Source organism: Ovis canadensis, chromosome 3 (genome assembly GCF_042477335.2).
Source record: "Ovis canadensis isolate MfBH-ARS-UI-01 breed Bighorn chromosome 3, ARS-UI_OviCan_v2, whole genome shotgun sequence".
NCBI classification, from domain to species: Eukaryota; Metazoa; Chordata; class Mammalia; order Artiodactyla; family Bovidae; genus Ovis; species Ovis canadensis.
Window position 1 is genome coordinate 172,137,842 of NC_091247.1, and position 21,857 is coordinate 172,159,698.

The following is a 21,857-nucleotide window of genomic DNA, read 5'->3' on the forward strand; positions in this document are numbered from 1 at the left end:
TAATGGCAGTGTTTTGAGTGGTGGGTGTGGTTGTGGTAAGCTGTGCCTGCACAGAGTCAGTGAGAATTGCCTTTGATGAAGCTTAGAAATGACAAGAAAGAAGCAGGAGCAGCCATAAGGGAAAGTGGAACCCAGGGGGGCTTTGTTTTATTTGTGTGGTTGTTTTAGTAGAAGAGAAGGAGAATATTTCTATATGAAATGGAAGAGCCAGGAGAGAAAGATATTTGATCAGGCAAGGAACTTGAGGATAAACAAGGTAGAAAATGGGATATACGGGACTTAGGATGCTGGAACACCCCTGATGCTAGATAAGAAAGGAAGGAGAGAACAGGTTCAAAAGCAGGAAAATTTGTAGATGGTAGTGGTAAAATTGAAGGCATCTTTACTGGGCACTAGAGATTTTCTTAATGAAGCGGGGAGTTGAGAGCACAGCCAAGGTTGAGATTCTAGGAGGGGTGTGAAGTAGTGGACTGGAAAAATAGGAGAAAGGAAGATAGGAGAGCTGCAGAGCAGTGTAGACGATCCAGTTGAGTAGGGTTGGTGACCATGAACTTGCAGGTTTTACTGCCAATGATAAATTATTTCCTCATATTCAGTGAACAGGAGGAACAGCTTCCCCTCATCAGTCATGTGTGACTAGTTCCAAAGAGCATCTTTCTTCCTGGGTGTGTTGTCCTTTTCTTCATCTTGTCTGTCAAACCCCTGGAGATCCCCCAACTTGGGATCTGTAACTCACAATATGGTTTATACTGTCCCCTCCATCCTAAAAAGAACTGGCAACAAATGTGAGAAAATGTGTCAAAAATGCTTGTTATCAATCTTCTGGTTACTGCGGGTGGGGGAGTTGGGGGGGGGATGTGATGTGGGGAGGGGGAGGGGTGAATTGGGAGATTGCTGCTAAGTTGCTTCAGTCGTGTCTGACTCTGTGCGACCCCATAGATGGCAGCCAACCAGGCTTCCCCGTCCCTGGGATTCTCTAGGCCAGAACACTGGAGTGGGTTGCCATTTCCTTTTCCAATGCATGAAAGTGAAAAATGAAAGTGAAAAGTGAAAGTGAAGTTGCTCAATCATGTCTGACTCTTAGCGACCCCATGGACTGTAGCCCACCAGGCTCCTCCACCCATGGGATTTTCCAGGCAAGAGTACTGGAGTGGGGTGCCATTGCCTTCTCTGGAATTGGGAGATTGGGACTAACATATACACACTATTATACATAAAATAGATAACTATTAAGGACCTGCAGTACTTTGTAATGAACTATATGAGAAAAGAATCTTCAAAGAGTGAATATATGTATATGCATGGCTGATTCACTTTGCTGTACAGCAGAAACTAACACAACATTGTAAATCCAATATACTCCAACAACAACAAAAAAAGAAAATGCTTGTTATCAAAATGATAACTAAGAGCTAGGAAAAGCATACCTAGGAAAACTCTAGACCCATGTGACCGGTAGGTGCTTAATGACAATGGCTGCAATGTGTCAGGAAATCACGTTGCCAGTCTGTTGTTAGGTTATATTTGGAAAGGCAAGCGGGTGGGTGGTAGGGCAGAAAGAAAGATGGGGTCATCAGGCTTCAGTGATCCTTTGAGATGGTTCTCAATGGTGGTGGAGGTAGAGCTAGTTTGAGCAATGAACAGAGTTGTTGTTTAGTCTCTTAAGTCATGTCTGATTCTTTTGCAACCCCTTGGACTTTAGCCCAGCCAGGCTCCTCTGTCCATGGAATTCTCCAGGCAAGAATACTGGAGTGGGTTGCCATTTCCTTCTTCAGGGGATCTTTCCGACCCAGGGATTGAACCTGAATTTCCCGTATTGGCAGGTGGAGTCTTTACTGCTGAGTCACTTAGGAAGCCCATGGACAGAGTAGGAGTATTCAAACAGATAAGATCTAAAAAATATTGTAATGGAAGTAATAATTGATTGAGCCAGTACTTTATTATCTTCTGGTGGCTCAGATGGTAAAGAATATGCCTGCAGTGCAGGAGATCTGAGTTCAATCCCTGGGTCCAGAAGATCCTCTAAAGAAGGGATGCCTACCCACTCCAGTATTCCTGCCTGGAGAATTCCACAAACAAAGGAGCCTGGCAGGCTACATATAGTCCATGGGGTTGCAAAGAGTCAGACATAACTGAGCAACTAACTCTTCAACAATTATAGGAGGTAGATGTTATTATACTTATATTACACATTAGATAATTAAATGTTGCAAGTGAGTGCTGGAATCATGGTTCAAACCCTGGTCTGTCTGATTGCTCACAGGGCTCCACTGAGCTATCAGGTCTGTCTGTCATTTGTCCTTTTCAGGTTAGATTCTCCTCTTAACTTATAGCAGTCAAGAAAAAATTTGCTATATATCAGTAGTCATGGGGGAACAGATATTTTATTGTTACTTGTTATGATAGTTGCACAATTTTAAGATGAGCCTGCATAACTACTGCAGGTTTTACACTGAACCATTATCATTAAAATCTTGGTATCCACCTGATACCTCCTTATAAAACTCTAGGACCTCTGTGTCTAAGAGCATAATTTGGGCTGTGCTTTTGGGCTTATTAGGCAAAATTTTAAGATGCTGATTTTTTTTTAGTGTACTAAATTCAGATCATTAATGTGTTTATAAGCATGATGGTCCTTATGTACATCACCATGACATGTTTGCAATTCTTAAGAGTTTTAAAAAAAGACCAAGTATACTCCTGATGGTTTCCACCCCAGATCGCTGCTTTAGAACATCATAAATTTTCTTTTGGCATAATAGCATTTGGTGGTAATGCTTGATACATTTAATTCTTCAGAACAGATACTGTAACGCTCCGATGCCTAGGAACATTTGGTATTCTCATTATTTAACAGCATTCTATTTTCCCTCTAGCTATTTAATAATGCATATGTAATTTGGTACAGTCTCTGTAGGATTTGGAGGAGTGAGAATACCTTACTTTATAGATGATTTTTTGTATGGATGAGTAACTCACCTGCTTGTTAAGCTTCAAAGGGTGGTAACTCTATGGATATGCCTTTTATTGTAGCTGTTTTTGCTTTCTGTCTGGGATCTCTTTCTTCAGTTTTGACCTTATTGGTATCTAAGTTCTCTAACAGGATAATTCAGCCATCAAGTGTGTTGGAATTTTGAACCCTTTGGCTGATGTGTTTTATTAGAGTTGAGGTCTTGTAATGGACTGGAACCTGGTGGTCTGGAGTCGACTGATAAGAAAGTAAAGGAGAGAGAAAGAGGCTGATATTCCTTGGTTTATGTGGAAAGCCAATAAAGCCCCTGCATGGGGCTTGTTCTGTTCACAAAGGCCTCAGGCGCCCTCTCAATGGGGTGAAGGTGTAGGGTGCCTTCTCAAGAGGGTCTTAGAAGCCCAGGCAGGAAAGTGAACTCAGAGAGCCTCTGCGCTCCAGGGGATCAGCCTGAAAAAGAGAGAGAGGGAGAGAGAGAGAGAGAGAGAGAGAGAGAGAGAGAGAGAGAGAGAGAAAGAGAAAGAAAGACACAGGGACCAAAGCTCTGATGGAGCAAAGGTGTTTTAATTAACGTGGTGTGTATATATATACTGTCTTACAAAGTTGTTATTCTTAACAAAGATAAAGATTAAAATTCCAGACTTAAAAACATAGGCAATCCATATTAAAGAGAGAGATTTGTAAACAATCACTTTTACCGTAAGGTTCAAAGGAAGAAGAGGATACTTATCACTGTATAGAAAAACTAGTAAAAAAAAGAAAAGTCTAGATTCTTCAGCCCCTGGGAGAGGCTTGCCTCTCCACTTAATTCCTGAGTATTCAGGAATTAATAAAAACCAAAAAATTCCTGATAGATTCAAAACAACACACAAAAAGCCTCCTGTTAAATGTTTCCTGACAATTAGTGCCTCTGGGTATTTGGATTGATGTCACCAAAGATGAGAAAGTGGCCCAAATTTTGTATCACTCACTGGGATCCTTCCTTGTTGAGCCCATCTCTCTGGAGTCACTGGCATTTCAGTTTTAATGTCTACACTGGTACACGAGAGATGTAGTAAATCTAGTCTTTTCTCTCCTCCTCCTCCTTCTTATTTTTACCTATTTCAAACTGTTGAGGCTATTAGTGCCTTTAAAACAGCTTCTGAATTATCCATAGAAGTTCTCAGAGAGGGACCCTTGAGACAGAGATGGCAGAATAAGCCCTGCAAGCTAATGATATTTCCTTATTGCTTTGCATCATTTATCTCTTGTAGACAACCACCAAAACACCAACAGAAGCCTAATTAGACAATAAGAAAAAAAGGGTATACTAGGGTTTGAAAGAAGGGGAAAAAGTAAAGTAAAATATAACTTAGGAAAACAACAGAGACAAATTATTTCTAAGCATGTATTTGCTAAAAAATAGCAGGATGATTTTATTCAGAGCCCATATTTTAAAGATGGCAAACGTCTCTTCTTTTCCCTCTTATAATCTCTAATCACTGGAATGCCTTTCTGACTTTTATTCTAGAATGTAAGCTCTGGGAGAGAGGGAGTGTGTCTATTTTGTTCACTTGTACCTGTTTGGTGCCTGGCATGGCACCTAGTACTGGTACGTGCTCAGTGGACATTTTTAAAATATATGACCAACAGTCATAATGTGAGCTCCATTTATTAAATGCTTCCTCCATGACCAATACTGTGCTGGACATGTCACAAACAGGTTAAAACATAGTCTAGTAACTCTTGGAGGTAAATCTTACCATCCCAGTTTTAACAGATATTGCAAATGAAGGCCTCCTGAGAAAGTTACTGTCTGAAAATATTAATATGTGAGGGCTTCCAGTTTCCTCCTTTTCCTTTGCTTTGCTGAATGTCTTTCCCTCATCTCACTCTCTATGGAAGAAAAAATGAAAGCCAAGCTCTTGAATTCTGGCAGGAAAAGTGGAGAAATGGGGAAGAAACCTATGATCTTCAGGATGTTGTGTGTAAGGGTTGGGGTGGGAGGGGTGAGGGCATGCCTTGTCAGGACTCACGTAGGACTGCACATGCTTAGAGGAGACGGGGGTGGTGGAGACATGCAGAGACACAGGAGAGTGAAGTTGGCAGGAGGAGTGTGACCTGTGCCTCATTATTTGATCCTCTTATATAGGTGACAGGGAAGTGTGTCATGAGATGAGTCATGAGTGAACTTGCTGGGGGCACAGATGCACCTCTCAACGTGGCCCTGTTCCTGGTGTGACCAGAGCCTCCAGGGTTTCTAGACATCAAGGTGTAATGAAAGATGTGTCTCCACAGCCATTGAATGTGACCCCATGTTATTAATTTCACCAAGACCTCACTGGGCTTACAAGGACCCCAGGCTTAATCTGTATTATTCTCAAAGTGTCTCTGTGCCCACACTAGCAGGTGTTAAATTAGGATCATTGCCTGTTCCCCAAATCTGACACCCTTTGGGAAACTATTTGGGAAAGGCGTCACACTAAAACCCTGGTTCTCTCTCTTATGTCTTGTAAGGGCTTAAAACAAGTGTTGTTGTTGTTTTTTTAATTGCTAAGTCATGTTTGACTCTTTGTGACCCCATGGACTGTAGCCTACCAGGCTCCTCTGTCCATGGGATTTCCCAAGCAAGAATACTGGAGTTGGGTTGCCTTTTCCTTCTCCAGTTAAGACAAGTGACTGTCCCTCAAAGTCACTTTTCCTCCTTTGTTAAGTATGAGTGATATTTATCTCTATTAGTTGTAAGATGGGCTTCCCTGGTGGTACAGAGGTTAAAGGGTACTGTGACAATAAATTGAGATTAAGGCCTATAGAAGTGATCATTAATAAATTTGTACCAAGCATTTAGCTTTGAAAATTGTTGTCATTCATTCGTGTAATGACTATTTATTCAGCACATACCATGTAATAGGTACAGGCCCATGTTATAGGCCAGGGGTGAATTCAGTGGACAAATGGGCAAAAATCTCTGCTCTCACAGAACTTGCATTTTAGTAGTCAGACAATCAATAAATCAGTAAAACCCATAGTAGGTCAGAAGCTAATGGGTGCTGAGAAGAAAAGAGAAGTTGTGACAATTTTAAAGAGAGAGATCAAAGAAGGCCTCAGTTCAGTTCAGTTCAGTCGCTCAGTCGTGTCTGACTCTTTGCGACCCCATAAATCGCAGCACGCCAGGCCTCCCTGTCCATCACCATCTCCTGGAGTTCACTCAGACTCACGTCCATCGAGTCCGTGATGCCATCCAGCCATCTTATCCTCAGTCGTCCCCTTCTCCTCCTGCCCCCAATCTCTCCCAGCATCAGAGTCTTTTCCAATGAGTCAACTCTTCACACGATGTGGCCAAAATACTGGAGCTTCAGCTTTAGCATCATTCCTTCCAAAGAAATGCCAGGGCTGATCTCCTTCAGAATGGACTGGTTGGATCTCCTTGCAGTCCTAGGGACTCTCAAGAGTCTTCTCCAACACCACAGTTCAAAAGGATCAATTCTTTGGCGCTCAGCCTTCCTCATAGTCCAACTCTCACATCCATTCGTGACCACAGGAAAAACCATAGCCTTCACTAGACGGACCTTAGTCGGCAAAGTAATGTCTCTGCTTTTGAATATGCTATCTAGGTTGGTCATAACTTTTCTTCCAAGGAGTAAGCGTCTTTTAATTTCATGGCTGCAGTCACCATCTGCAATGATTTTGGAGCCCCAAAAAATAAGGTCTGACACTGTTTCTACTGTTTCCCCATCTATTTCCCATGAAGTGATGGGACCGGATGCCATGATCTTTGTTTTCTGAATGTTGAGCTTTAAGCCAACTTTTTCACTCTCCTCTTTCACTTTCATCAAGAGGCTTTTACCTAGGAGTTAATAGTTAAGTCATAAGCTTAAGGACTTGAGGAATCAGACCTGGGGATATCTGAAGGAAGAATGTTCTAGGACAAAGTGAACCACTGGTGCCAAGACCCTTGTGTGGAAACATGTCAGTGTGGGAGGGAGTAAGGGGGAGAATAGTAAGGTCACAGGGAACCTCTTCTTGGTGGGCCTTAGAGGTCACTCCAAGGACACTGGTGTTTGCTCTAGGTGATGGGGGAGTCTTGGACAGGGGTGTGACATGAGATAACTTATATTTTAAAGGGGGTCCTCTGGTTCTTTTGTTGAGAGTGGCAAGCGTAGAAACGGGGAGATTGATTGGGGGTAGTCACAGTGATTCAGAAAGAGATGTCAGGACTTGGAGTACAGTGGAATGGAAGTGGTGAGTAGATCTGGGAAGAGATGGTGGCACTCCAGACATTTTCTGAATGGGGAGCCTCCAGGATTTGTTGTGAATTTGACTTGGGGCTTGAGATGAGATAACAAGTCAAGGATGATGCCAGTTTGTGGCCTGAGCAACTGGAAAAATAGAACCACCCTTTAATAAGATGAGGAAAGACTATGAAAGGAATAGGTTTAGGGAGGAAAGCTTAGGAAATCAGTTGGGAATATGCTAAGTGTGAGATGTCTATTAAATGCCCAGTGGAGGAGACCAGTGGATAAATGAGCCTGGACTTCAAGAGAGATCGGGCCAGAGATAGAAATTTGGGAGCCACCAGCATGTAGATACTTAGGCCCATGAGACCAGATGAGATCATCAAGGGGGTGAATGTGTTACTGAACTGGGTTCTTGGACTCTTTAATCAATAGAAATTGATAAGAGACAGGATAAGGAATTCAGGAAGGCTTCATTGGGACTTATGCTACAGCACAAAGGAATGAGAAGAAGTAATAGGTTCCCTTCCCTCAATCTCCAACTGACAGGGGGCTAGTTTCTTAAATTGGGTGTGAGAGCAGGTCAGTGTGTTGGCAAGGGAGTCACTGAGGTTGGTCTCCCCATGCCCCTGGTGGTGCTGTGTGCAGTACCCTGCTTTTGCTCCAGGCCCCAGAGATGGCAGATGGGTTTTGGCCTTTGTGTATCTTGTTCATGATTTGCCCCAACTGTGCGTGCACACTGGAGAAGGCAACGGCACCCCACGCCAGTACTCTTGCCTGGAAAATCCCATGGACGGAGGAGCCTGGTAGGCTGCAGTCCTTGGGGTCGCCAAGAGTCGGACACGACTGAGCGACTTCACTTTCACTTTTCACTTTCATGCGTTGGAGAGGGAAATGGCAACCCACTCTGGTGTTCTTGCCTGGAGAATCCCAGGGACGGGGGAGCCTGGTGGGCTGCCGTCTCTGGGGTCGCACAGAGTCGGACACGACTGAAGCGACTCAGCAGCAGCAGCAGCAGCAGCAGTGCATGCACACAGTTGGTTTTAGTCGCTTATAATTTCTTTGTATTCTATTGCTGGAGGAGACATTTGTCCAGACGCAAGTATTCCAGTAAAGGGTCCCAGGGTCCAGCCTGTCTCAAATGTTAGTTATGAAGAAAAGAGAGGCAGTCTAAGGGTTGAGCCTTGGGATTTTCAAATATTAAGAGTTTGGGTTGACAAGGATGAATTAGCAAAGAGGGCTAAGAAAGAGGGGTCAGTAGGTTGGTAAAGGACCTGTAAGCCAAGTGAAAAAGTATTACAAGGAGGGAGGAGTTAGCAACTGGGTCAAATGCTGTTGAAAATTTATGTGAGATAAAGCCTAAAAATTGAACACTAGATTTATTCTAGTGATGATCCTTGGGGTGAAATAATGGGAGAAAAGTCTGATTTAAGCAGATTTAAGAGAGAATTGGAGAAGGAAATGGCAATCCACTACAGCGTTCTTGCCTGGAGAATCCCAGGGACAGGGGAGCCTGGTGGGCTGCCATCTATGGGATCGCACAGAATCGGACCCGACTGAAGTGACTTAGCAGCAGCAGCATCAAGAGATAATGGGGAACAATGAAAATAGAACTTTTGGGGGAGTTTAATTATAAAATGGAGCAGAGAGATAGGATGGTGGCTTGAGGGGAAAGAAGGGTCAAGAGAAAGGGTTAAAAAGTTCTTTTTTAGAAATTTAGATATAGTCTCTGTGCTATACTTTACAGTTTCAGAACTTATTTGTCTTTTAATTGACATTTGTACCTTTGGGTCACCTCCACCCATTTTTGCTGACCACCCACAACTGTGCCTCTGGCAACCACCATTCTCTTCTCTGTTTGTTTGAGTTTGATTTTTTTAGATTCCAAATGTACGTAAGATCATTCACCGTTTGCCTTTCTCTGTCTGATCAGGGCTCATCCATGTTGTCACAAATGACAAGATTTCCTTCTTTTTTATGGCTCTGAATAATATTCCATTGGGTAAATAACATATTCTCTCTATCCATTCATTTGTTGATGGACCCTTAAGTTGTTTCCATATCTTGGCTGCTGTAACTAATGCTGCAATGAACACAAAATTTTTGATGATTTTTAAAAGTAGGGAAAAAAAGCAAAATGGCATGTTGACTCAGCAGAGGGGAAAACTGGTGACTGGGAGGAGAGAGGAGAATTGCTGGCGTGATGACCCTGCAGTGTAGATAGCACGGGGACTGGGGGCTGTGTGGGTCTAGGGGTAGGGGCTTGCAGGAAATCCATTTGGATTCCTTCCATTTATTCCCATTGAGGTAGGAAGCAAGGTCATCAGCCCTAAAAGGTGGATAAGAAGCAATTTGCACTCTTTTTTTTTTTCTTCGCCTAGTAGCCAATTAACCATCCTCCAATCACTTCTAACATTGGGATTTTCGCTGTGTCCCTTCCTTGTTCCCACTGCTACCATCTTAAACAAATCGTACTATGTCGGTGTTATAACTTCATAACCTCTCAGCCACCACCCTTGTTCTATTGCAGCCTGCTGTGCATACAGCTGCTGGCTCACGCTTCCTAAAATATGAATCTTCTTCTGCTGGGGTCTTACTCAAAACGCTTTCTTGGCTGCCCATTAAAGAGGATGAAGGCCAAATACACAGTGAGGGCTTTAGGCCTCTGGAAGCCCTTCTTGGTTCAAAAGGACTGGCCAGGTCATCTCACTGTGCCCTGCACTGCCACTTTTAATCCTGATTCCACCCTCTCCTGTGCAAGCTGGTTCTGTGACCCAAGGGAAGCTGAGACTTCTCTATGCCTGATTCTCCTCATCTGTGAAAGGAGGCTATATGGGACATACCTCTTATGAGTGTTGCTAGAATTCAATAAGACTATCACAGTGTTTACTTAGAATAGTTATTGGTATAGTATAAACACTTAATCAGATCCAGCTATTTTTTTTTTTTTAAGAATTTTTCAATGTGGACCACTTTTTAAAGTCTTTATTGAATTTGTTGCGATAATCCTTCTGTTTTAAGTTTTGGCTTTTTTGCATGTTCCCTGATCGAGGATTGAACCCCCAACCCCTGCACTGGAAGGGGAAGTCTTAACCAGTGGACCTCCAGGGACGTCCCAGCTTCAGCTCTTCTCATTCTATCTGAAACCCCTTCCCTTTCTGATAATCTTCCCTGTTCTCTAAGACACAGCTGGCATGTCTTTTCCCCCATGAACTGTTTCTTGCTCATCCTTTCCTTCCTGCACTGATCTCTCTTCTTTCTCTCCATCATTTTGGTGTGTCCCCAGACGCTCTGTAAGTGTGATTTTCATACTCCAGTGTTAAAACACCCTCATCGCTTCAGCCAAAGGGTGGATTTCTTGAGGGCAAAGGTCAGTGTCTCTTAAGCTGTTACAGCCCTGTTCCCTAGCAAGTTGCTGGACTCTCACGACTTCAGATTTGACAGGGGTTATTTGACCTGTTCAATTCGTTGAAGGGGTAAATTTGTTTGTCGTTCAGTCTGAAGCCCGTGTTTCCTTCTCCCACATGCCTGCTTCATGGCATATGCAGCTGGTAGGCAGCCTGATTCATGGGTCTGTCACTTCCTCTCCAGAGACCTCACGGCAGCTCTGCCAACATCTGCCCTTCTGGCCACTTTTCAGGATGGCATTTCAGTTCCATACCTGTTTATGGCCTCATCTTTTCCTCTGCCTTCTCCAGTGTTTGAAAGCTGTCTTTTCCTCTCTTAAGAGAGCAGTTGCCCATCTCCAAGCTTCTTTGTTTCCTCCTTTCGTCTCTTTCCCAAGGCACCTTGGCTTTGAAGAGGCTGCTGAAAAGGAGCAGATTATTTCATCTTTTATGATCAGCAAAGGAAAAAGTAGGAGGCTTCATAAAGAAAATTGGCAAGATCTAAAGTTATTTGCATTTCATACGAATCAAAAGTTTCCTAAGTTCTTTTTTATTTTTTTTTAAAGAACTGTCAAATAAACCAAAAAAAAAAAATTGATGTGAACATTGAAACACCTGCTACAGACCTGGGGGCTTTGAATTTAGCAGCTTTAGTTTGGGCCCAAGAAATTCTCTGAATTAGAAAGGCTTTTGCTGCTCCTTGGCTTGCTGCAACATTTCATTCCTAACGTCACTCTTCCCTTTCCTTTCAGAATACAGCAGAGCCAAAGAGCTCCTCTGTGTGCCTGTGGACGTGACAGACACTCTGAGATGTTTTAGAGAGACCTTGGAAAAATCCAAATATCACAACAGATCAATCCGGCACAGCAGAAAGTTGCTTTCGTTATTTCTCGCACAGACACAAGGTGAAATATAGTCGTTCCAGTTGTTCCTATGCACCTGCGGGGAATGGGTTCTGGGACCCCCCGTGGATGCACATGTCCCTTGCCGTCAGCTCCCCCCTGCCTAGTATCCATGGCTCTGCATCTCCAGAAACAGAGGGCTGACTGTACTTGCTCTGTGTTCCTGTCTCTTTATTTCCACAGGGTACCACCCTGTGGGTCTATCATGTTCTATAGTAGGTTCCTCCTTCCCCCACTTCCATGCCTGCTGTCAGCTGCCTTTCGCTTTTTTCTTCTTATCCAGTGGATCACACCTCTGTTTCCCATACTTGATTCCAACCAAAGCACTGCCTCGCTTATCTGCTTTTATGCCTTCTGAGTATACTCCCTTGAGTGGAGTAAATATGAAAGCAGTGTTAATGTTTGATTCTATACCTCTGTGTCCTTACTATTTGCTTTGCAAGTATGGTGCTATAGTCTTGTTTTATTTTCATCAGTAGATTAATTGATTTGTACAGAATTAACTACAGTCCTTTACCAAAGCACTACTTTATCAATGTCAAACAAATAGATGCATTTTAATATACATAGATTTTAATAAATCTATGGTATTTATTAATACCATAGATTTTCATCTTAGCTTTTAAAAAAAGATATTCATTATGTTTGGTTACCTTACACTTGTTTTCTCTATTCTCAAAATCTATTGACTTATAAACTCAGTCAAAGCAGGGCTTTAAGTGTTTAACCTCAGAGAGAAAATGGATACTCAAATGTAGGTTAAGAAATCCCAAATTACCTACATTTAGGTAATCTAAAATCCTAATTTATGTTAATAATCTTTACTGTTCAAATTTATCAGGATAATAAAAATAAATTTATATTAATAAATTTAAAATAATTGTATTTTAAAGTTATTAATAATAGATTTAAATTTAACATCTAAGATGCTAATATTCTCTGAACGGATGTTTTAGAAATTAAACCAATTGTTTTTTTTACAACTACTGACAGAAGTTTACTTATGTATATATGTATCTATGTATGTATATATATATAATGTATGTATGTATAAATGCATATATGTGTCATTGTTGCTCCCCTTCTCCCCCCAGAAAGCACTTGTTATGTGATATGTATCCACAGTTTTTGGTTGTATTGTCCACAGACACACTTTACATTAAATTAGCCCTCCATATCATGTTTTTGAGCTTCCCTATGGCTCAGATGGTGAAGAATCTGCCTGTAATGTGGGAGACCTCGGTTTGATTCCTGGGTGTGGAAGATCCCCTGGAGGAGGGCATGGCAACCCACTCCAGTATTCTCACCTGGAGAATATCCATGGACAGAGAAGCCTGGCAGGCTTATAGTCCATGGGGTCTCAAAAAGTGGGAATCAACTGAGCAACTAAGCACAACATATCATGTTTAAACTTTGTCTTTTTTAAATATGTTTGTTTATTTTAATTGGAAGCTAATTACTTTACAATATTGTATTGGTTTTGCCATCCATCAACATGAATCCACCATGGGTGTACAGGTGTTCCCCATCCTGAACCCTTTTCCCACCTCCCTCCCTGTACCATCCCTCTGGGTCACCCCAGTGCACCAGCCCCAAGCATACTGTATCATGCATCGAACCTGGACTGGCGATTCATTTCATATATGATATTATACATGTTTCAATGCCATTCTCCCAAATCATCCCACCCTCTCCCTCTCCCATAGAGTCCAAAAACTGTTCTATACATCTGTGTCTCTTTTGCTTTCCACATACAGGGTTATCATTACCATCTTTCTAAATTCCATATATATGCATTGGTGTACTGTATTGGTGTTTTTCTTTCTGGCTTACTTCACTCTGTATAATTGGCTCCAGTTTCACCCACCTCATGAGAACTGATTCAAATGTATTCTTTTTAATGGCTGAGTAATACTCCATTGTGTATATGTACCACAGCTTTCTTATCCATTCGTCTGCTGATGGACATCTAGGTTGCTTCCATGTCCTGGCTATTATAAACAGTGTTGCGATGAACATTGGGGTACACGTGTACGTGTCTCTTTCAATTCTGGTTTCCTTGGTGTGTATGCCCAGCAGTGGGATTGCTGGGTCATAAAGTAGTTCTATTTGCAGTTTTTTTAAGGAATCTCCACACTGTTCTCCATAGTGGCTGTACTAGTTTGCATTCCCACCAACAGTGTAAGAGGGTTCCCTTTTCTCCACACCCTCTCCAGGATTTATTTCTTGTAGGCTTTTGGATAGCAGCCATTCTGACTGGTGTGAAATGGTACCTCATTGTGGTTTTGATTTCCATTTCTCTGATGATGAGTGGAAAATTCTGAAAGAGGTGGGAATACCAGACCACCTGACCTGCCTCTTGAGAAACCTATATGCAGTTCAGGAAGCAACAGTTAGAACTGGACATGGAACAACAGACTGGTTCCAAATAGGAAAAGGAGTATGTTAAGGCTGTATATTGTCACCCTGCTTATTTAACTTATATGCAGAGTACATCATGAGAAACGCTGGGTTGGAAGAAGCACAGTGAGAGTTTTACTTCTTTTGCAGTCTGGATTCCTTTTGTTTCTTTTTCTTCTCTGATTGCTGTGGCTAAAACCTCCAAAGCTATATTGAATAGTAGTGGTGAGAGTGAGCTCCCTTGTCTTGTTCCTGACTTTAGGGGAAATGCTTTCAATTTTTCACCATTGAGGATAATGTTTGCTGTGAGTTTGTCATATATAGCTTTTATTATCTTGAGGTATGTTCCTTCTGTTCCTGCTTTCTGGAGAGTTTTTATCATAAATAGATGTTGAATTTTGTCAAAGGCTTTCTCTGCATCTATTGAGATAATCATATGGCTTTTATTTTTCAGTTTGTTAATGTGATGTATTACATTGATTGATTTGCAGATATTGAAGAATCCTTGCATCCCTGGGATAAAGCCCATTTGGTCATGGTGTATGATCTTTATGGTGTACATTAACAGTGGTTAAGGGTATGAATTGAAAAAAAGCAGATACAATTCCTAAGGATGGTTTACACCACTTCATTCTGAATTTCACCTAGTATTAATACTAAGATACCCTCAGAAGTTTATCTTTAGTCCTTGGCTGTAGACCTAAATCTATTTTAGCTTCTCGCTCTCTGAGGTTCTAAACTCCTTCCCCTAGAATATTTTTCCCTTTCTTTTCTCTGTGTGTTCTCTGACCTTACACAGACACAGATTATTTCCTTTTTCTTTCCCCTTAGATCAGAACTACCTGTACATTGCACCTATCCCAGAGGTCTCTGCCCCAGAGGCAAACTAACGTCTTAATGTTGGAAACTCTTTTTAAAAAAGTAAACTCAAACTGTGCAACTTCTCCCCCCCGCCACCCCCTGATCCTCAGGAGGAGCAAAGCATTATCTCAGCATTCACTTTCCAGCAAACTGCCCTCTGTACTATTCCTTCTGAGTGTAGAGTGCATCGACACATACCTGGGCTCTTCAGAAATGGTTCGAGACATGAAGTTTAAGGAAACAGAGTCCCTTGAACTGTAAATGAGGCTCAACTCTATGTAAAACCCTTCCTTCTCCCTTTCTCTTTCTCCTACTTTTCCCCTCCTCTTAAACTTCCCTTCTTTCTCCATTTTTAAGCTTCTTTTAAAACTTTCCCCATGAATTTAGGAGACAAAGGAGGAGTGAACAATTTAAAATTGGCTGCTGGGAAAGTGGAATTTTCCCTGGGGACAGAAGAGATGCACATGCCAACACCCCCCGACCTGTCTCAGGAGCACTTCCGAGTTTTCAGCTCAGTGGAGAAGAGCAAGCTTCCCTCCTCACAACTTGGACTCGTAATTTCTTCTTATTATGAAACTATTAGTAAGGTTTATTCATTCCATGTTCATTTTCAGTATGATCTGCCACATTATTGTTGAGATTGCATTTGGTCTTGAAATGATACCTTTTTAAATATATATTTTATTGACGTATAGTTGATTTACAATATTGTGTTAGTTTCATCTGTACAGCAAAGTGATTTGGTTATATGTATGTATATATATATTTTAGATTATTTTACATTATAGGTTATTACAAGATATTGAATATAGCTCCTTGTTCTGTACAGTAACTGATATATCATTTGTAGAAATGGGATGAAAGAACTTGAACATAGACTCTATTCATTACACCCTTGTAGGCAGTAACAGAGCAGTGAGGAGACAGGCCGCTGCCAACCCTCTCCTGTGATCGTCTCTCCAGCCTAGCTGTTACCATTGAGAGATCCTAGGTGCCCTCCCGCTCATCCCACTGTAACTGAATCTGTGAACTGTTTGTTGAGATATGGCCACTGTTAAGTGCTTTTGCTTTGCCCCAAAAGGTTCCGTTTTCCTTGTCTTTCCACTTGATTTGGCTTTTCTACAAATTCAGCAGTATAAATTCAACATGTTGTAGATCCAATGTCCCCATTTTTTATAAAAGAAAATATTCCCCCTTTAGCACCTGAAATAAAATTTGTATTAATATACTCTTCCTATACACATTATGAAGTTCTAAATATAAATTGAAGGATGAATTAAATGATCACTTTATAATAAAAGAATCTATTTGTTAATATGTAAGAGCTTAGGTGGGCTTCCCAGGTGGCTCAGTGATAAAGAACCTGCCTGCCAATGCAGGAGATGTGGGTTCAGTCCCTGGGTTGGGAAGATCCCCTGGAGAGGGACATGGCAACCCGCTCCAGTTTCCTTGCATGGAGAATTACACAGAGAAATCCGGTGGGCTATAGTCCATGGGGTTGCAGAGTCAGACACGACTGAGTGACTAAACGACAACAGTTGCAGCGAGAGCTTAGGCGCCAGAGGTACAGAGAATCAATCAGATGCTCATATACTGTATGTAAGATATACAAGATGCATAGGAAAATGACAGCTGCAAATGCAGACTGATACAAGCATATTATATTGGTGACTCAGGTACTATCAGCATTGTTAATTTTGATGCCATGATGTTCTAAAATGGCAAATGTAGAGCATCCTGAACAAAATCAAAATATTACATGGATTGCATTTCTGGAAAACTGAGCATTTTGAAAACATGTAAAAATACCCTTTCTATGTTTAAAATGAAGTTAGATGTTAGACTCAGATAATTATTTACAGGTTTCTCATCTTTTTCCTCCCTGTGGGGGAAGGTTCTGTACATTGCAGGCCCCCCAGTGCCAGGTCCTCACTGAGGAAACACTAGCAGTTGCCCCATTGTGACAAATAACAGCCTCCTCCCTCAGATTTCTAAAATACCCACTAGCCAATAGAGCTACCCTCATTAGGAACCAATGCCATGTTAGATGGGTTTTTCTTTTTTTGGCTACACATCCTGGAATGCATGCATTCCTCAGAAAGCAACAACAAATTCAGGTGATAATAAAGATGTGCTTTTTTGCATTTGGGTGAAGGAAGAATCTGATATGCTGCACTCTTGTTACACCTCTGATCAAAACTAAACCATTCAAGTCTTCCTATCTGTTGTAGAATAGTGTTCACATTTTTCCACTTGGCATTCAGATGCCTCAGTAATCTTACCACTACTGCTTCTTCAACCTCCCCCCAAACCATATTCTGGCCACATATGACATTTCTATATTTTATACCCAGTCCAATCTCACTTGTATGCTTTTTCTGGATTTTTTTCTCCTTCACCATCTTGACCTGCCTCACTCTTACTCTATCTACTTTATTCACGTTTCCTACCTGTTAGATCCAATCTTGTTTCCTCCCTCTTAGATCCACTTTCCTACTACCTAACATTCAAACAGAACATCGTTTGTTCTCTATAGCTATATCGTGTGACATTTAGAGGGTCTATTAACTTGAAGTTTGCTTATCTACACAGTCAAGGTATAAAGCAATTTAAAATACTCTTGCATATATAAAGGAAATATTTTACAGAGACTGACATTTTTTTCTTTCACTTGATTAAAAATACAGATGTTCTGAAAACCAGCAATCAAAGAAGTCTTAATGTTCAGGCATTACATGAACTTGGAAATCTTCTCATCTTCGCACAGAAGAAAAGGTAGCTTATAGGAGTCAGTAAAACAGGGAGAACTCTGTTCACCTGAAAAATGTTTAACTATTATGAAAAAAAGCACCATCTTTCATAAATTTTAGTTCTTGGATAATATTCTATTGCTGTGTTTTAGTCATCAAATGCTACTGGAGAGAAATGGTTATGAGCAATAAATGGCACAGATCCCTTCTCTAACATTTTAATGAAAATGTTTATTCAATGCATTTTCTTTCCTTTTTGAAAGAGATTTAACAACACAGATCTCATGCTGCCTGATGCCCCGTTTCTGTTTCAGGGCTGCTTTTAAGTGTTGGAGTCAAGCTCTGGATGAAATTTTCAGAAAAGAAGATGTGCTCCATACATGGAAGGAGCTTGGCAGCTCACTCACCAATGCCACTGATGGCCGGTCACCTCCAGGTTCCAAAGACTACAGTGAGGAGCTCCTGTCCAAAGTCGGCATCTGGGGGTGTTTGCAGGGAGCGGTGATATCAGCAAAGATAGCACAGTGAGTATGACGCTGGAGCCATCTGCACAGGACCTGGGGCCTTCCTTCGTGGGCTACCCACCTGGGCCATGTAGGGTGCCTCCCACACACTGGGTTCTTGGGCAGCTCCATTCGTATCCTATAAGCTTATTATACACTTTACTTGTTTGTGCTGTTGCTTGTTTATGGCCGTCTCCTCTCCCTGTAACCAGGGCCACCTCTGGAGTGTGAGCACCGCATGGGCACAGGTCTTTGCTTTGTTCACCAGTGTATCCCAAGTGCCCAGCATGGAGATGGCATTCAGTAACTGTTTGTTGAATGAATGACTAAGTGGATGAACAGTTGGTAGGTGAGCAAGAATAACAGCGTGGAGGCAGGCCAACTAAGGCTTAATTTAAGAGCCTCCTAATAACTCTGGGTGCCCCCTGGCAAATTACTCATCCTCTCTGAGACTAACTATTCTCATCTGTAAACCATGGTGACAGAAATTACATGACATACCGTATTCATTTGCTACTACAGACTAGTGACAGAATATCAATCTGTGAGAGATTTACCGTCTCGCAGTGTCAGAGTCTTGACATCTGAGATTAAGGTGTTGCCAGGGTGGTTTCTTCTGAGGCCTCTCTCCCTGCTCATAGGTAACTCTCTTTTCAGTCTCTTCCCACATGGTCTTCCTTGCTGTGTGTGTCTGTGTCCTAGTCTCCTCCTCTTGTAAGGACACCTCTCATATTGGATGACAGCCTACCCTAATGACTTCATTTTAACCTGATCACCTCTTTAAAGACCCCATTTCTTAGTCACATTCTGAGGTTACTAGGGGTTAGGATTTCAATTTAGGAATTTTGGGTGTGCACGGGGGCTTATGTGTCAGTGGCTCAGTCATGTCCGACTCCTTGCGATGCCATGGACTGTAGCCCGCCAGACTTCTCTGCCTGTGGGATTTTCCAGGCGAGAATACTGGAATGGGTTGCTATTTCCTTCTCCAGGGGATCTTCCTGATCCAGGGATTGAACACGGGTCTCCTGTGTTGGCAGGCAGATTCTTTACCAGTGAGTCACCAGGGAAGACCCAGTGGGGCATATAATTAAGCCCATATCACAGACTGTATTAATTTCCTCTTGATGGTGTAACAAATTCCACAAAATTCAGTGGCCTGAAACAATACTGATTTATTGTCTTATGGTTATGGAGGGCAGAGGTCCTAAATCCAAGTGTTGGCAGGGCTGAGCTACCTCCGCAGGTTCTGGGGGTGAATCTGTTGTTGCCTGTCTCAGCTTCCCGAGGCCTCCTGCATTCTTCATGTTCTGTCTTCAGGACCCCAGACTCTCATCTTCCTTTCTGTCAGTATGCTTCTATCCTCACATCTTCTCTGACTCTGACCCTCCTATCTTTCTCTTAAAGGACCATTGTGATTAGATTGAACCCATGTGAATAATTCAGTAGAATTTTGCCTCCCATCTCAGGGCCCTTGATTTAATCACATCTGCAGGGTTTTTTTTTTTTTTTTTTCACTGCATCATATAACTGGAAGGATCTTAGTTTCCTGATCAGATCATAGATTGAACCTGGGCTCTCAGCAATGAAAGCATGGAGTCCTAACTGTGGGACCACCAGGGAATTCCTTTTTTTTTTTTTGCCACATGAGCAACATATGCATAGGTTTAGGGAATTAGGATGTTGGTATCATTGGGCAGCCATTTTTTAGCCTGCCACACATGGCATATGTGGAAGTCTTATCACAATGCCTTATGTCTACTTAGGACTCACAAATATCTTAAATATTTGATTAATGTGAAAAACAAAAAGTATGAAGAGAGTAGAGGTACAGGTTTCCGTTACCTCTATAGTTACATTATAAGGCATGGTAGGCAAAATACCTGCACAATATTTTGAGCTGTAGAGAAAATTTTTAAAAATAGTAATTTGTCTTAGTTCACGATCACATTGTTTTCAGAAAATTAGCATTTGGGCAAAGGAAGTATGGATTTACCATTTTCAAAGTATAAAACCTTCAAAGATCTTTAAAAAACTCTGTCATTTGATTTTTCTTTCGCTCTCCTGAGAAGGAACTCTTCCTTTCACACACACACACACACACACACACACACACACACACACACACACGAGTCCCCATACAAGTCTGAGTTTATAACTTCCTTTCACACACACACACACACACGAGTCCCCATACAAGTCTGAGTTAATGACTTAGTAGCACTTGGCAGCAGAGAACAGAAAAGCTGAGAAAGGCTCCCAGCTTGAAAAGAACAGCTTACAGCATTCCTGCCAGAGGACACCTTAGGGTCTCTGGGCCTCTGAAGTTGTTACTTAGTGATTTTCAGTCAACAGAAAGTCATTTCCTGGGTTACCCAGCTGGAAATCTGACTTCCACGGGCTCTTATGGTTCTCCAGGGGTTTTGCTTATTCTTGGAGACTCCCTGAGGAGAAGAAACTTTTCTCTCCCACTGCTCAGCAGGCAAAGCACCTCACAAAGAAGCTGAACTCAGACTGGTGTTATTAAAACAGTGACGTCCACTGGTGTTAAAATAAGACTTAGGAGAAGGTAATGTGGTTTATAGTCACAAATGTGAGTTTCAAGACCCATGTAAAGAAAACTCAGACTCTACTAAGAGATATAAAATGAGACAGTAATAAACACAGAGTTACCTCAATCTTTGGTGGAAAGATTTAATATCATAAATGGATCCATAATGTACTGCTGGTGAGGAAATACAGTGTTTCAGTCTATGAGAAGAAATTAATTAATTGTGCTCATCAAAAAACTTTAAAATTGTGCACCTCCTTTTCCCCAAAATTCCACTTCTAGGGATTTATCCAGTGGAAGTAATAGGACAAGTGCTCAAAAATGTAGGTATGACAATGTTTGTTTCAACAATGGAAAAAATCCAAATGGAGATGAATATTTTAATATTCTGGTACATGTGACTGATAAAAATATTAAAGTTCTGTAAAATAATTATGTAACTGATTATGTTCAATAATAGAACATTTATTTATAAAAATATGTATTACATAATTTCAGTCTTAATGTGAATGTGCATCTATATAATTATATGTAGAAGGAAATCTAGAAGGAAAGTGACTGAAATGTTACTGGTAATCATGTTTAGGTGGTAGCATTATTGGTGAATTTTCATTTTATTTTTTTTTTGTCTTTCAACGTTTTAAATCTTACATGAGAATGTAGCACTTTTAGAATTAAAAATTAAACTTTTAATTTTTAATTAAATTAAAGGCTACTTAAGTTTTGAGTTAAAATCTATGAGTATTAGAGTTGTATTTATGTAAAAATATTCTTGGAACATTGTCTCTGAATCAGTTTCTTTTTCTTATACTTAGATTTATTCAGACATTGGATGTTGAAAAGAGAACCAATTGTTGCCTTTTATCAGCATTTCTGTTTCAGGTAACACTTCATATATGTTGTTCTGTAGTAGCGCAGCCATTTAATTAGTAAAAATTTTTAAAAATGCAGTAGTTTATTACATTCATAAAACTGTCATTAGGAAAATAACATGAACCGTGATTAAATATCCTACGCCCATCTTTCCTTTGATGACTGAACCCCTGTGGCATTTTCACCCTTAGTATTCAGCAGAGTCAGTTTTCTTGTGTTCACTATAGATGGAGAAGTTTTACAGATGAGGAAACTGAGTCTCCTGTCCTTCCTTCATGGAGCAGTGAAGCCAGTCTGATTGAGTCTAAAGCATTGCCCTGCCTCATCTTGAAATAAACTTTTGCTTAATTGCATGATGTAAAATATGCCATATAATTCAAGCCAAAAATAAGTTGAAGACGATAGAAGTAGAGTGTCTGCAGTTCTTAGTTTGATTTTACTGAAGAAGAAAG

General features: G+C 41.2%; 1 protein-coding gene across 1 annotated transcript in view; it reads left to right on the forward strand.

Moving 5' to 3' along the window:
• The window catches only part of CFAP54 (cilia and flagella associated protein 54), a 325,750-nt gene that overhangs the window by 158,179 nt on the left and 145,714 nt on the right, over positions 1-21,857 (forward strand). Inside the window, exons 40-44 of the mRNA XM_069585110.1 lie at positions 11,321-11,473; positions 15,119-15,313; positions 17,419-17,506; positions 17,796-18,005; positions 21,348-21,414. Coding sequence (XP_069441211.1) covers positions 11,321-11,473; positions 15,119-15,313; positions 17,419-17,506; positions 17,796-18,005; positions 21,348-21,414 — 713 coding nt within the window. The remainder of the gene's footprint in view (positions 1-11,320; positions 11,474-15,118; positions 15,314-17,418; positions 17,507-17,795; positions 18,006-21,347; positions 21,415-21,857) is intronic.